This window comes from Delphinapterus leucas, chromosome 2 (assembly GCF_059928025.1).
Source record: "Delphinapterus leucas isolate spDelLeu-1000000601 "Yukka" chromosome 2, BTC_Dleu_Yukka2, whole genome shotgun sequence".
NCBI lineage: Eukaryota > Metazoa > Chordata > Mammalia > Artiodactyla > Monodontidae > Delphinapterus > Delphinapterus leucas.
In genome coordinates, this window is record NC_143130.1 from 66,054,633 (window position 1) to 66,071,839 (window position 17,207).

The following is a 17,207-nucleotide window of genomic DNA, read 5'->3' on the forward strand; positions in this document are numbered from 1 at the left end:
TTTTTAACCAAATGGTACTGAATAAGGTTCTTTGAGTCAATTTTTTTAAAGGAAATACTGAAATAATTGAAGTATATATTTCTTAAAGAAAAAGAAAGACATAATTCAATCACTATTAAAACAGGCCTAGCCTCAACATAAAGACAAACAACCCCATTTAAAATGGGTAAAGGATTTCAATAGACATTTCTCCGAAGAAGATATACAAATGGTCAATACGCACATGAAAAGAAATGCCAACATCCTTAGTCAGGAAAATGGAAATCACATGCACAAGGAGAGACCACTTCACACCTACTAGATTAGCTATTTTATTAAAAAAAAAAAAAAAAAGCAGCAGCAGCAGAAAATAACAGTGTTGGCAAAGATGTGGAGAAATTAGAGCCCTCAAACATTGCTAGTGGAAATGTAAAATAGTTTGGATGCTATAGAGAACAGTTTGGTATTTAATCCAGCAATTCCATTCTCAGGTATATACCCAAGAGAAATGGGATTCAAAAAGAAATTTGTACACCAATATTCACTGCAGCATTATTCACAATAGCCAAAAGGTGGAAACAACCCAAGTGTCCACTAACAGATGAATGGCTAAACAAAATGTGGCATATACATCCAATGGAATACTATGCAGCCTTAAAAAGGAATGAAGTTCTGACACATGCTACAACATGGATGAACCTTTAAAACATTACGCTAAGTGTAATAAGCCAAACACAAAATGACAAATATTGTATGATTCTGCTTATATGAAATATCTAGAATAGGCAATTCATAGAGAGAGAAACTAGAATAGGTGTAGGGGATTAAAAGGTACAAAATAAGCTACAATGATATATTGTACAACACAGGGAATACAGCCAATATTTTACAATAACTATAAATGAAGTATAACCTTTAAAAATTGTGAATCACTATACTGTACACCTGTGACTTACATAATATTATACATCAACTATATACTTCAATTTAAAAAATAAAAGTAGAAGTTACAGGGACGGGTTGGGGGGAGAGGGAAAATGGAGCTACTGCTTAATGGGTAGTTTCTGTTTGGAGTGATGAAAGAGTTTTGGAAATGGATAGTGGTGCTGGTTGCAAAACACTGTAAATGTACTTAACGCCACTGGATTGTACACTTAAAAATGGTTAAAATAATTAACACATTGTAAATCAACAATATTTCAATTAAAACATGGTTAAAATAGCAAATTGTATACTATATATATTTTCCTACATTTTAAAAAAACAATAATGAGGGAATTCCCTGACGGTCCAGTGGGTAGAACTCAGTGCGTTCACTGTGGTGGCCCGGGTTCAATCCCCGGTCGGGGAACTAAGATCCCACAACCCACATGGCACAGCAAGAGAAAAGTAAATTTAATTAAATTAAAAAAGAAAAACAATAATCTAACATACAAAAACCCACTGAAGTGTACACTTTAAATGGGTGAAAAGTATGGTTCAAAAAAAGAGGCCTATCTATGTGAGTGAAAATAAACAATTTGTTATATGCTTGTAGATTTTATTGGAAAGTCGATCTCCCATAGCAGCTCCTTTAAAAAAAAAGTTTTTTTTATTTTAAATAATTTCAGGTTCAGAAAAAAGCTGAAAAAATAGTACAAAGAATTCCTGCAAACAGTCATTAGGGATCATTTTGGGTGATGAAAATGTTCTAAAAGTGGGTTGTGATGGTCACCACACAACTACATAACTCTACTAAAAACTCATCGAACTGCTCACTTAAAATTGGAGAATGCTATATTGTATAAATTAAACCTCAATAAAACTGCCTAAGAAAACAAACAAATAACCACTTTACCCCAAAAAACTTTATTTCTTTTTTTTTTTGCCGTACGCGGGCCTCTCACTGTTGTGGTCTCTCCCGTTGCGGAGCACAGGCTCCGAACGCGCAGGCTCAGCAGCCATGGCTCATGGGCCTAGCCGCTCTGCAACATGCGGGGTCCTCCCGGACCGGGGCACGAACCCGTGTCCCATGCATCGGCAGGCGGACTCTGAACCGCTGCGCCACCAGGGAAGCCCAAAAAACTTTCTTTCTTAAAAAAAGAATATCCTTCTTACATAACCGTAGTAAAATTATCAAATTTAACATTGATACGATACTATTATCTACCATACCAACCTTATTCATATTTTAACAAACATCCTAATAATTTCCTTTGTAGCAAAACTCTTTAATTTTTAAATATTTTAAAAGATGTTTCTCTTTTCTAGTTAGGACCAGGTGCCACATTCAGCTATCGTGTCTCTTTAGTCTTCTTTACTCTCTTTCATGACCTCGACAGCTTTTTTTTTTTTTAATTTTATTTTTTTATACAGAGGGTTCTTGTTAGTCACCCATTTTATACACATCAGTGTATACATGTCAATCCCAACCTCCCAATTCATGAAACCACCACCACCACCACCCCGCCGCTTTTCCGGCTTGGTGTCCATACGTTTGTTCTCTACATCTGTGTCTCAATTTCTGCCCTGCAAACCGGTTCATCTGTACCATTTTTCTAAGTTCCACATATATGCATTAATATACGATATTTGTTTTTCTCTTTCTGACTTACGTCACTCTGTATGACAGTCAATAGATCCATCCACGTCTCAACAAATGACCCAATTTCGTTCCTTTATATGGCTGAAAAATATTCCATTGCATATATGTACCACATCTTCTTTATCCATTAGTCTGTCCATGGGCATTTAGCTTGCTTCCACGACCTGGCTATTGTAAATAGTGCTGCAATGAACATTGGGGTGCATGTGTCTTTTTGAATTATGGTTTTCTCTGGGTATATGCCCAGTAGTGGGATTGCTGGATCATATGGTAATTTTATTTTTAGTTTTTTAAGGAACCTCCATACTGTTCTCCATAGTGGCTGTATCAATTTACATTCTCACCAACAGTGCAAGAGGGTTCCCTTTTCACCACACCCTCTCCAGCATTTGTTGTTTCTAGATTTTCTGATGATGCCCATTCTAACTGGTGTGAGGTGATACCTCATTGTAGTTTTGATTTGCATTTCTCTAATAATTAGTGATGTTGAGCAGCTTCTCACGTGTTTCTTGGCCATCTGTATGTCTTCTTTGGAGAAATGTCTATTGAGGTCTTCGGCCCATTTTTAGATTGGGTTGTTTCTTTTTTTAATATTGAGCTGCATGAGCTGTTTATATATTTTGGAGATTAATCCTTTGTCTGTTGCTTCGTTTGCAAATATTTTCTCCCATTCTGAGGGTTGTCTTTTCATCTTGTTTGTAGTTTCCTTTGCTTTGCAAAAGCTTTTAAGTTTCAATAGGTCCCATCTGTTTATTTTTGTTTTTATTTCCATTACTCTAGGAGGTGGATCAAAAAAGATCTTGCTGTGAATTATGTCAAAGAGAGTTCTTCCTATGTTTTCTTCTAAGAATTTTAGAGTGTCCGGTCTTACATTTAGGTCTCTAATCCATTTTGAGTTTATTCTGTGTATGCTATTAGGGAGTGTTCTAATTTCATTCTTTTACATGTAGCTGTCCAGTTTTCCCAGCACCATTTATTGAAGGGACTCTCTTTCCTCCATTGTATATCCTTGCCTCCTTTGTCATAGATTAGTTGACCATAGGTGCGTGGGTTTACCTCTGGCTTTTCTATCTTGTTCCACTAATCCTATGTTTCTGTTTTCGTGCCAGTACCATATTGTCTTGATTACTGTAGCTTTCTAGTATAGTCTGAAGTCAGGGAGTCTGATACCTCCAGCTCCGTTTTTTTCCCTCAAGACTGCTTTGGCTATTCGGGGTCTTTTGTGACTCCATACAAATTTTAAGTTTTTTGTTCTAGTTCCATAAAAAATGCCATTAGTAATTTGATATGGATTGCATTGAATCTGTAGATTGCTTTGGGTAGTATACTCATTTTCACAATATTGATTCTCCCAATCCAAGAACATGGTGTATCTATCCATCTGTTGACATCATCTTTAATTTCTTTCATCAGTGTCTTACAGTTTTCTGCATACAGGTCTTTTGTCTCCCTAGGTAGGTGTTTTTTGTTTTTTTGTTGTTGTCTTTTTGCGGTACGCAGGCCTATCACTGTTGTGGCCTCTCCCGTTGCAGAGCACAGACTCTGGATGCACAGTCTCAGCGGCCATGGCTCATGGGCCCAGCCACTCCGTGGCATGTGGGATTTTCATGGACCAGGGCATGAACCCATGTCCCCTGCATTGGCAGGCAGACTCTCAACCACTGCGCCACCAGGGAAGCCCGCTAGGTAGGTTTATTCCTAGGTATTTTATTCTTTTTGTCGCAATGGTAAATTGCAGTGTTTCCTTAATTTCTCTTTTAGATTTTTCATCGTTAGCGTATAGGAATGCAAGAGATTTCTGTGCATTAATTTTGTATCCTGCAACTTTACCAGATTCATTGATGAGCTCTACTAGTTTTCTGGTGGCATCTTTAGGATTCTCTATGTATAGTATCATGTCATCTGCAGACAGTGACAGTTTTACTTCTTCTTTTCCAATTTGTATTCCTTTTATTTCTTTTTCTTCTCTGACTGCTGTGGCTAAAACTTCCAAAACTATGTGGAATAATAGTGGTGAGAGTGGACATCCTTGTCTTCTTCCTGATCTTAGAGGAAATGCTTTCAGTTTTTCACCATTGAGAATGATGTTTGCTGTGGGTGTGTCATATATGGCCTTTATTATGTTGAGGTAGGTTGCCTCTCTGCCCACTTTCTGAAAAGTTTTCATCATAAATGGGTGTTGAATTTTGTCAAAAGCTTTTTCTGCATCTATTGAGATGATCATATGGTTTTTATTCTTCAATCTGTTAATATGGTGTATCACATTGATTGAATTGCCTATACTGAAGAATCCTTGCATCCCTGGGATAAATCCCATTTGATCATGGTGTATAATCCTTTTAATGTGTTGTTGGATTCTGTTTGCTAGTATTTTGTTGAGGATTTCTACATCTATATTCATCAGTGATATTGGTCTGTAATTTTCTTTTTTGGTAGTATCTTTGTCTGGTTTTGGTATCAGGGTAATGGAAGCCTCACAGAATGAGTTTGGGAGTGTTCCTTCCTCCGGAATTTTTTGGAAGAGTTTGAGAAGGATGGGTGTCAGCGCTTCTCTAAATGTTTGATACAATTCACCTGTGAAGCCATCTGGTCCTGGACTTTTCTTTGTTGGAAGATTTTTAATCAGTTTCAATTTCAGTACTTGTGATTTGTCTGTTCGAATTTTCTATTTCTTCCTGGTTCAGTCTTGGAAGGTTACACCTTTCTAAGAATTTGTCCGTTTCTTCCAGGTTGTCCATTTTATTGGCATAGAGTTGCCTGTAGTAGTCTCTTATGATGCTTTGTATTTCTGCAGTGTCTGTTGTAACTTCTCCTTTTTAATTTCTAATTTTATTGATTTGAGTCCTCTCCCTCTTTTTCTTGATGAGTCTGGCTAATGGTTTATCAATTTTGTTTATATTCTCAAAGAACCAGCTTTTAGTTTTATTGATCCTTGCTCTTGTTTTGTTTCTATTTCATTTATTTCTACTCTGATCTTTATGATTTCCTTTCTTCTGCTAACTTTGAGTTTTGTTTGTTCTCCTTTCTCTACTTCCTTTAGGTGTAAGGTTAGATTGTTTATTTGAGATTTTTCTTGTTTTTTGAGGTAGGCGTGTATAGCTATAAACTTCCCTCTTAGAACTACTTTTGCTGCATCCCATAGGTTTTGGATTATTGTGTTTTCGTTGTAATTTGTCTCTGGGTATTTTTTGATTTCCTCTTTGATTTCTTCAGTGATCTCTTGGTTATTTAGTAACGTACTGTTTAGCCTCCATGTGTTTGTGTTTTTAATGTTTTTTTCCCTGTAATTCATTTCTAATTTCATAGCATTATGGTCAGAAAAGATGCTTAATGTGATTTCAATTTTCTTAAATTTACTGAGGGTTGATTTGTGACCCAAGATGTGATCTACCGTGGAGAATGTTCCATGCACACTTGAGAAGAAAGAGTAATCTGCTGTTTTTGGATGGAATGTCCTATAAATATCAATTAAATCTATCTGGTCTATTGTGTCATTTAAAGCTTGTGTTTCCTTATTTATTTTCATTTTGGATGATCTGTCCATTGGTGTAAGTGAGGTGTTAAAGTCCCCCACTATTATTGTGTTACTGTCGATTTCCTCTTTTAGAGCTGTTAGCAGTTGCCTTATGTATTGAGGTGCTCCTGTGTTGGTTGCATATATATTTATAATTGTTATATCTTCTTCTTGGATTGATCCCTTGATCATTATGTAGTGTCCTTCCTTGTGTCTTGCAACATTCTTTATTTTAAAGTCTATTTTATCTGATATGAGTATTGCTACTCCAGCTTTCTTTTGATTTCCATCTGCATGGAATATCTTTTTCCATCCCCTCACTTTCAGTCTGTATGTGTCCCTAGGTCTGAAGTGGGTCTCTTGTAGACAGCATATATGTGGGTCTTGTTTTTGTATCCATTCAGCCAGCCTGTGTCTTTTGGTTGGAGCATTTAATCCATTCACGTTTAAGGTAATTATCGATATGTGTGTTTCTATGACCATTTTCTTAATTGTTTTGGGTTTGTTTTTGTAGGTCCTTTTCTTCTCTTGTGCTTCCCACTAAGAGAAGTCCCTTTAGCATTTGTTGTAGAGCTGGTTTGGTGGTGCTGAATTCTCTTAGCTTTTGCTTGTCTGTAAAGCTTTTGATTTCTCCATCGAATCTGAATGAGAACCTTGCAGGTTAGAGTAATCTTGGTTATAGGTTCTTCCCTTTCATCACTTTAAGTGTATCATGCCACTCCCTTCTGGCTTGTAGAGTTTCTGCTGAGAAATCAGCTGTTAACCTTATGGGAGTTCCCTTGTATGTTATTTGTCGTTTTTCCCTTGCTGCTTTCAATAATTTTTCTTTGTCTTTAACTTTTGCCAATTCGATTACTGTGTGTCTCGGCGTCTTTCTCCTTGGATTTATCCTGTATGGGACTCTCTGCGCTTCCTGGACTTGGGTTACTATTTCCTTTCCCATGTTAGGGAAGTTTTTGACTATAATCTCTTCTCGGGTCCCTTCTCTCCTCTTCTCCTTCTGGGACCCCTATAATGTGAATGTTGTTGCGTTTAATGTTGTCCCAGAGGTCTCTTAGTCTGTCTTCATTTCTTTTCATTCTTTTTTCTATGTTCTGTTCCGCAGCAGTGAATTCCACCATTCTGTCTTCCAGGTCACTTATCCGTTCTTCTGCCTCAGTTATTCTCCTATTGATTCCTTCTAGTGTAGTTTTCATTTCAGTTATTGTATTGTTCATCTCTGTTTGTCTGTTCTTTAATTCTTCTAGGTCTTTGTTAAACATTTCTTGCATCTTCTCGATCTTTGTCTGAATTCTTTTTCCGAGGTCCTGGATCATCTTCACTATTATTATTCTGAAATCTTTTTCTGGAAGGTTGCCTATCTCCACTTCATTTAGTTGTTTTTCTGGGGTTTTATCTTGTTCCTTCATCTGGTACACAGACCTCTGCCTTTTCATCTTGTCTTTCTGTGAATGTGGTTTTTGTTCCACAGGCTGCAGGATTGTAGTTCTTCTTGCTTCTGCTGTCTGCCCTCTCTCAACAGCTTTTTTGAAGATGCAGGCTAATTATTTTGTAGACTGTCCCTCAGTTTGGGTTTGTCTATTATTTCCTAATGATTAGATTGAAGGTATTATTTTTGGCAGGAATACCACACAAGTTATTTAGGAGGCACAATATATCAATTTGTCCTATTATTGTGACCTTTTACTTTTTATCACTTGGTTAGGGTGGTATTTGGTAGGTTTTTCCATTATAAAGTTACTAGACTATAATCAAAATGTATCTTATGGAAAGATACTTAGAGACTCATGTAAATAGCATGTTTGGGTTTTTTTTTTTTTTTAATATTTATTTAGTTATTTGGCTGCACCAGGTCTTAGTTGCAGCACTTAGGATCTTCATTGTGGCGGGTGGGATCTTCAGTTGCAGCGTGTGGGACCTTCAGTTGCAGTATGCAGGCTCTTTTACTTGCAGTATACAGGCTCTTAGTTATGGCATGCAGAACCTTGTTCCCTGACCAGGGATCGAACCCAGGCCCCCTGCATTGGGAGCGTGGCATCTTAACCACTGGACCACCAGGGAAGTCCCATAAATATCCTGTTTTTCATCAAACTTTTACCCACTAGTTTTAGCATCCATTGAGGAGTCTTGCATTAATCAGTTATCACTATGATGGTTGCCAAATGGTAATTTTCTAACTCTATCATTCCTTCTACATTTATTACTTATCACTCTATTTTATAAGGGAGAGTTTTTCCTTTTGCTTCATTTATTATTTACTAGTATATTTATATCAGTATGGACTGGTGTATTCTTATTTTATTCAGTGTGTTATAATCCATTGCTATGATTATTTGAGGCTTCAGTCACTTCAGAACTGGCCACTGGCCAGTGAAAGCCCTTCAAACCCACTCCTGCATCTTTCCAACAAATACCCAACACTAGGTAAACTATTCCTCACTTTCTGGCACAAGATGTCCCAGGTTCATTCCCAGCCTTAGCCATGGAATTAGGCATTTCTCCAAGGAACCCGTCCGTGTTCCTTTTACTGCAGAATAATGTCTAGAAACTAAGGTCTGGGCACTAACTGTACTCACTGCTACTACTAGGGTGTCATTGCTGCTACCCCTTGTCAATGGACAGAATTAAGAAAAATATATATTTTATATCTACATATCTATATTAAAAACCATGTATTCAACACTGATAACTGCCATTTCCAATCCAGTATATCAGGGTTTGATCCCATCTCACTCCTTTCTGTATTATGTAATTCCCTTCTCCAACATAAGAAAATTTGACTCCAATAAACCACCCTATATGTGCTTCTTCTTATATTTTATTTTTAAGGTTTTTGTTGGCCCAATCTTTGTCGATATGAATATATGATTTCAAAAGTCAGAACTACACAGAAAGATATACTCGAAGAAGTGTTACATCCTCCAACCTTTCCACTGCATTTCCATGCAAGGCTTTGTAAACAGCCAATCCCATTTGTTTCTGAGATATCCTTCTGGTGCTTCTTTTTATAAAAATAAGCTCATACATATTTTTAATTTCATTTTCTTTTTTATAAAAATGTAGCATATGGCAAATACTCTTTTGTGCTTTGCTTTTTTTTTGTATTTTGCTTTTTTATAACATACAATTTATCTTGAAAACCGCTTGGAAATATCTTGTATCAAATCATAAAAATCTTCCTTAAGTTGTGTAGTATTCCATTATGTGGATATACTACAGTTTATTCAAGAACTCTTTTATGTATGGACGTTTAAGATGTTTCCAACATTTTACAATCACATACAATACTGCAGTGAATAATACTGTGAATAAATATTTGTTTATTGTCAGAGATGTATCTTCAAGGTTAAGTCCTAGAAATGTAATTATGGAGTTTTATTGGATATTGCCAAATTCTCTTCCACAACAGCTGTAACAATTTATATTCCCACCAACAATATAAGACAGTGCTTGTTTCCTGCAGCCTCACAAATTGAATATGTACTCATATTTCTTAATTTTAGCCATCCTGATAGGTTATAAATGGTATGTTACTATAGGTTTATATCCTGTGTGTGTATGTGTAAATATTTTATGTTACTATAGATTTATATAATGTGTGTGTGTAAATTCTGATTATGCTTTATCCATTTTTCTATTGCATGTTTTTTTGTTTTTTGCGGTACGCGGGCCTCTCACTGTTGTGGCCTCTCCCGTTGCAGAGCACAGGCTCCAGACGTGCAGGCTCAGCGGCCATGGCTTACGGGCCCAGCCGTTCCGCGGCATGCAGGATCCTCCCAGACCAGGGCATGAACCCTTGTCCCCTGCATCAGCAGGTGGACTCTCAACCACTGCGCCACCAGGGCAGCCCCTATTGCATGTTGTGGTCTCCTTCCCACCCACCCTATCCCTAAGTTATAAGAGTTCTTTATATGTTAGTGATTTTAGCCATTTACCTGTGATATATGTTGCAAATATGTTCACCTAGAATGTTATTTCTCTTTTGTCTTTCCTTATTGTGCCTTTTGCCATACATAAAAAATTCACTGTGAAGTCATATTTATCAACTTTTACTGCCTCTGGTAATTTTACCTCTGGTAAAATACTCTGGTAAAAGTATTTCTTTTAATACTTGCATGGTTATGAATTTTCCTTTTAGATTAGATCTCTGATCCATTTGGAGTTTATTCTAGTGTATGTCTAATTTTTTATTTATCAAAATGTCTATCGAGTTGTCCCAGCACCATTTATTAAAAAGTACATCTTTAACTCCAGTAATTTGAGAAGCCATATACTTTATCATATATTAAACTGCCAAATGTATTTGAGTCTCTTTCTGGACTTTTCCTGTTCTATCACACTGGTTTCTCTTCTATTCATGTACCAGTACTATACTGTTTTAATTATAGAGGCTTTACAGTATCTTTAATATCAGTTAGGTAAAACTGTGAACTTTATGCCAATAAATTTGACAACTTAGATAAAATAGAAAAACTCCTTGAAGAACATAAACTACCAAAGCATAATCAAGAAGAAATAGATAACCTATTCAGCCCTATATCTATTAAGAGACTTAATACAAAGAAAACTCCAGGACCAGCTGGCTTCATGAGGGCATTGCAATAAATATTTAAGAAGAAAATTAGTCAATTCTCCACAGACTTTTCCAGGAAATTAAAGAGCAGAGACTATGTCTCAAATCATTTATAAGGTGGTCAGCATTACCCTACACCAAAATCAAACAAAAATATTATATGAAAACTATATGCCAATATACTTCAGGAACACTGACGTAAAAGTTCCTAACAAAATTTTAGAAAATCAAATCCAATAATAAATAATAAGAAAACTACATCATATCTGAATTGGCTTTATCACAAGAATGCAAGGCTGGTTCAGTATTAAAAAACTGATCAAGGGACTTCCCTGGCGGTCCAGTGGTTAGGACTCCACTCTTCCAATGCAGTGGGTGCGGGTTCGATCCCTGGTTGGGGAATTAAGATCCCACATGTTGCACTGCATGACCAAAAAATAAAATAAAAAATAAATTTTTTTTTTAAATTAAAAAAACTGATCAAAGGGGAATTCCCTAGCAGCCCTGTGGTTAGGGCTCCACGCTTCCACTGCAGGGGGAACAAGTTTGATCCTGGTTGGAGAACTAAGATCCCTGCTGCATGCTGCGCAGCATGGACAAAACAAAATAAAACAAAACAAAACAAACTGATCAAAGCAATTCACTATATCAATGACAAGGGAAACTACATGATGATCAATGGATAAATAAGATGTGGCATACATATACAATGGAATACTACTTAGCCATAGAAAAGACAAAATCTTGCCATTTAAGACAACATGGGGACTTCCCTGGTGGTCCAGTGGTAAAGACTCCGCCTTACAACACGGGGGACTCGGGTTCAATCCCTGGTCAGGGAACTGGGGTGCCACATGCCGCAAGGCAGCTGGGCCCACGTGCCACAAATACTGAGCTCGCACACCTCAACAAGAGCCTGCATGCTGCAAAATACAGAGCCCACGTGCTCTGGAACCCGCATGCCACAACTACAGAGCCCATGCACCCTGGAGACTGCATGCCACAACTAGAGAAGAGAAAAACCTGCATGGCACAACTAGAGGGAAGCCCACGCACCACAAGGAAGAGCCCACATGCCTCAATGAAAGATCCCACGCGCCTCAACGAAGATCCCATGTGCCACAACTAAGACCCAATGCAGCCAAAAATAAATAAAATAAATAATAAATTAATCTTAAATAAAAGAAGACAACATGGATGGATATGCTAAGTGAAATCAGTCAGACGAAGAAAGACAAATCCTGCATGATTTCACTCATACGTGTAATATAAAAAACAAAACAAAAACAAAATAAATGAACAAACTAAGCCAAACAAAAACAAACACATAGATACAGAGAACAAAGTCGTGGCTACCAGAGAGGAAGGAAGGGGGGCATCAGAGGAAGAAATGGGTAAACAGGATCAACTGTATGATGAGGGATAAAAAATAAATTTTTGGTGGTAAGCACGCTGTAGTGTATACAGAAGAAGAAATATAATGTTGCACACATGAAACATATATAATGTTATAAACCAATGTTACCTTGATAAAAAATAAACTAAAAATATAAAGTGAAAAGTTGGAAAAAATAGAGGAGGGGTTAAATATAAGTTATCATACAATGGAATTCAACTGTTAAAAAGTGAGGTAGAGATGATACACTTGCAATGGGTGATTTTTCAATTAAGCTGTTTAAAAAGTGAAAAATTAATCAGGTAGTGTTACAAAAAATAAAGAAAAACCATATGATCATCTCAGTTTATGAAGAAAAAGCATTTGATAAAATTTCACAACCATTCATGGTAAAAAGCTCTCAACAAAGTATGAACAGAGGAAATTTCTCAAGAAACTGAAAAAAGAGCAAATTAAATGCAAGAAATATTAGATAAGAGCCAAAATCAATGAAATTGAAACAAAAAAAAGCAATAGAGGGGGCTTCCCTGGTGGCTCAGTGGTTGAGAGTCCACCTGCCGATGCAGGAGACGCGGGGTTCGTGCCCCGGTCCGGGAAGATCCCACATGCCGTGGAGCGGCTGGGCCCATGAGCCATGGCTGCTGAGCCTGCACGTCCGAAGCCTGTGCTCTGCAACAGGAGAGGCCACAACAGTGATAGGCCCGCGTACCACAAAAAAAAAAAAAAAAAAGCAATAGAGAAAAAACAATAAAATCAAAGGCTGGTTCTCGGAAAAGATCAATAAAATGTATAAACCTCTAACCAGACTGGTCAAGAAAAAAGAGAATTACTAAATTCAGGAACAACAGAGGGAACATCACTATACATCCTAGACATTAAAAGGAAAATAAAGGAGTATTATGAATTTTATGCCAATAAATTTAATAACTGAGATGAAATGGACAAATGTCTTTGAAAGAGAAACATTATCAAAGCAGTCTCTAAAGAAATATATAACCTGAATAGTCCCACATCTATTAAAGAAATTTAGTTTATACTTAAAAACCGTCCAACAACAGCAAAAAAATCCAGACCCAGACAAGCTTCACTGTCACATTCTAGCAAACATTTAAGAAAAGAAATAACACCAATTCTATACAAAATTTTCCAGAAACTAGACGAGGGAATAGTTCCCAACTCGTTTTAAGGCCAGCATAGCCCTGATACCAAAAACATACAAAAGCATCACAAAAAAAGAAAACTATAGCCCAACATCCCTCATAAATACAGATGCAAAAATCCTTAACAAAACATTAGCAAACCGAATCCAGCAATATATAAAAAGTTTAATACACCATGACCATGTGGAGCTTATCCCAGAAATGCAAGGCTGGCACAACATTCCAAAACTCAATCAGTGTGATTCAATAGATAAAATCTTGGGTCATGGAAGCCCGAAATCTAGGGCAGGATAAGAACGGGTTATACCCTTGACATTTTACATGCCTGTGTCACCACCTTGCACAATTCCAAAGGCATCATTTATATTGAAGTCTTTGTGTTCTACACGAATCATACCCCTGGCACTGTGCAATATAGTGGTATTGCAAATGTGTAAAATGGTTGCCCAAAAGGCAATGCAACCTTGAGTTGGACTAACAGAAATGAAAGATCCAGATGAACAGATTTTATCTTCCAGACATTACACTTGGCCCTGTTCACACAATACCTGGAATATTCTACCTAGTCCTGAACTCTAATACTTCCAAGAGGGCCAACGAATTTCACTACAGAACCAAAGTAATAATGGCAAAAGAGTTCTAAACATTTTATATGAAAAGAGTTGAAGAAACTGGAAATGTTTAACCTTCAGAAGGAAGGACCTATGGAGTATACACTATAATTATATGCCTTTATTTTCTATGCCCTGAAGACATAATATGCCCTATTTATCTGTGTATTGCAAATACCTATCACTGGTCCTGGAACCCACTAAGTACTCACATGTATGAGGGGTTCAAGAACAGGAAAAACTAAACTTTAATACTAGAAGTCAGTGGTTGCTCTGCAGTGGGGAAGGGAGAAAGAAGTGATTGGAAAGGGCATTATGGCACTGTTACATTTTATAGCATCTTGTCAAATGTGCCCCTTCTCCCCAGAGCTGTAAAGTTTTTATCTCATTAGCCTGAATTGGGCATGGGCCAGTTCTTGATTGGTGTATAGTAATTACAACTCTCCTGGACTGGGAGTCAACTGAACCACAGGGTTTGACCCTGGAGGAATTATGGAAAGAACACTGGAGAGATGATTACAATACCCACAAGCCCCACCACCGGACTAGCCAAATCACTCTGGTGATGAAATGAAATGACAGATACCACAGCAAGATGATTCTCATGTTCAGAAATGGTGTTTAAATTATTAACGATGATGTTAGACATCGGCAGAATTCATCCAAATTTCACAAATAATCTAAATTGTACATGTACTGCTCTTTACAGTGTTTTCCTAAAAAACTCTTTGAAAGTATAATCCTGAAAGTTAATATTTTCCAACAACTTGTATTATAATTTCAAAGTGTAACTGAAATGCCCCAAATAAACACTTTATTGACAAAATCAACTTTAAAACTCTTAGCATACAACAGGAAAACACATGCTGCAAAAGGGCATATAGCCTGGTGCTCAGGTATGCAAACAAAAGCAACACACAGGACCCTGGGCAAGTCACTCCCCTTCCATGGTTTCCTCATCTAGCAAATAATAAACAAATGAATAAATAATAAAACAGATGGTCTCTCCTGCTAAACAAAAAGTTCAGGTATTTTCCAATGCCTGGCAAGTAGCTAGGACATCCAGTCCTTTAGACATGGAAGAACATCCAGTATAGTCACTGACAACTTGATGCAAACCCTCCTAAGACTTCATAGGTTAACAAATGAAGAAATCCTATTCCTCTATATAAAATATATATATCTCTATTGGATTTTATTTTATTTAAAAAAATTTTTTTTGGCTGCGCCGCACGGCATCTTAGTTCCCCGATCAGGAATCAAACCCGGGCCCCCGGCAGTGAAAACACTGAGTCCTAACCACTGGACTGCCAGGGAATTATCGCTGTATCATATTTTTAAAGGCAGTTCTTTACAATATAGGTCCTCACCTAGTTAGGCTTCCCAGACTCAATTTTTATAAAACCTCACACTTATTTAACATATGTATATATGAGATTATTTGAGGCCCGATATGTACTATAGGAACTTTAGAGTGGTTTTTCCACAAGTAGAAAATTAGTACACATTTATATAATAATAAAACCCCATTTAAACATATTTACAGGTAGGGACTTCCCTGGTGGCACAGTGGATAAGACTTCACGCTCCCAATGCAGGGGCCCTGGTTCTATCCCCGGTCATGGAACTAGATCCCACATACATGCCGCGACTAAGAGTTCACATGCCACAACTAAGGAGCCCGCCTGCCACAACTAAGACTCAGCATAATGAAATAAATAAATAAACATATTTATAGGTAAAATCAATCCCGTAATATCTAACAACTTCACAAAATAAAAGCTAGATATGGGAGAACATTCAGACTACTGCTTTTCCCAACAATCATATTTGTAAAAGCTCTAGTGGATACAGGATAGAAGAATCAATAAGACAGAGAAATTGTGCAAATATACACACAAAATGAAATTATATACAGACCTTTTTTCAGCCGGGGTTTTAGAGATTCAGCAGATGCAGGAAACTGAGTTCTCTGAAATGAAAGAAGTCTGTTAAAACACCACCATAAATCTTGCTAGCTTAAAGAAGCATTAAAATAACAATCATCAATAGCCCTCCAATCATGCAAATAATCCATTACCTGCATACATGTACAAAGAATTATTTGAATATGGTTTAAAAAACAAATGTCAGGTCATACTTTTGCTGTCCAAACTATTAATAATGTATAATTCATATTTATAATATATAATTACTTACAGTATATACTTATTTTAATTATAATGCATGATATAATGTATACAAATTAATGTCAACATATTAGTATTATACTTAATGCTATACTTCTTAGCAGCCAACCAAAAAAGTGATAATTTTGATAAGAGGAAGCTTATGAGGTCATCTACACAGAGATGCTCTAGCACTCAGTTCTAGGAGGGAGTATTTTAAAAGGGTCATTATTTAATATTATAGATACTATACTGTACTATAACTTCGCAGAAAATCTTCAAATGAATTTTTCTTCTATTTACCTCCCATGTTATATATGATAAGGTATGATATAAGCAAAAATAATGGCTGAACATTTCCAGAAGTATACGAGACACACTAATCTTTAGATTCTGGATGCTCAACCAATTCTAACCAAGTTAAATGAAAATAAATCCACACTTTAGATACATCATAGGGACATGCACAGGGACAATAATAAGTTCTTAAAAATAACCAAAGAAAAATAATATCACCAGATTACCTGCAACGAAAGGACAGTTAGATTGACAGCTGACTTCTCAACAATTAAAAATGGAAGATAATATCACATGACATTATAAGAATAACTATCCCCAAGAGTAAAGTACTAAGTAAAATGAATATTAACCTAGACAAGAGATCACCAAACTATGGCTCACAAGTCAGATACAGCCTATGTTTATGTGGTCCATAAGCTAAGAATAATTTTTATATTTTTCATGGTTAAGAAAAATTTTAACAATATTTTATAACACATGGAAATTATATGAAATTCAAACTTCAGTGTCTACAACCAAAATTTTATCACAACAGTCACACTCACGTGTTTACATATTGCCTATAGTTGCTTCCGCTCTACAACTGCAGAGTTGATTTACTTGTGACAGACAATATATGGCCCATGAAGCTCAAACTATTTACTATTGGCCCCTTAAAAAACAGTTTGCCAACCCCCAATCTGAACTCTTACACGAATCAAAACTAACGTTCACGAACAATAGCAAATTTTAAGAGGCTTTCAGACAAATAAAATTTGACTTTTTAGAATCCCTAAATAAACTTTTAATGGACATATTTACATTAGAAGAAAGGAAAACAACCCCAGAAGGAAGGAGTGGAACAAGCAAAGGAATTGGTAAAATATGGACATATATTATAAGCATCTACTTACTGAATAAAACAAAGTATAATTTGTGGTGC

General features: G+C 36.5%; 1 protein-coding gene across 2 annotated transcripts in view; it reads right to left on the minus strand.

Moving 5' to 3' along the window:
- BBS4 (Bardet-Biedl syndrome 4) overlaps window positions 1-17,207 on the minus strand; it is an 84,809-nt gene that overhangs the window by 44,606 nt on the left and 22,996 nt on the right. For both annotated transcript variants that reach the window (XM_089904187.1, XM_022579962.3), the window contains exon 2: window positions 15,738-15,789. In XM_089904187.1, coding sequence (XP_089760313.1) covers window positions 15,738-15,789 — 52 coding nt within the window. The remainder of the gene's footprint in view (window positions 1-15,737; window positions 15,790-17,207) is intronic.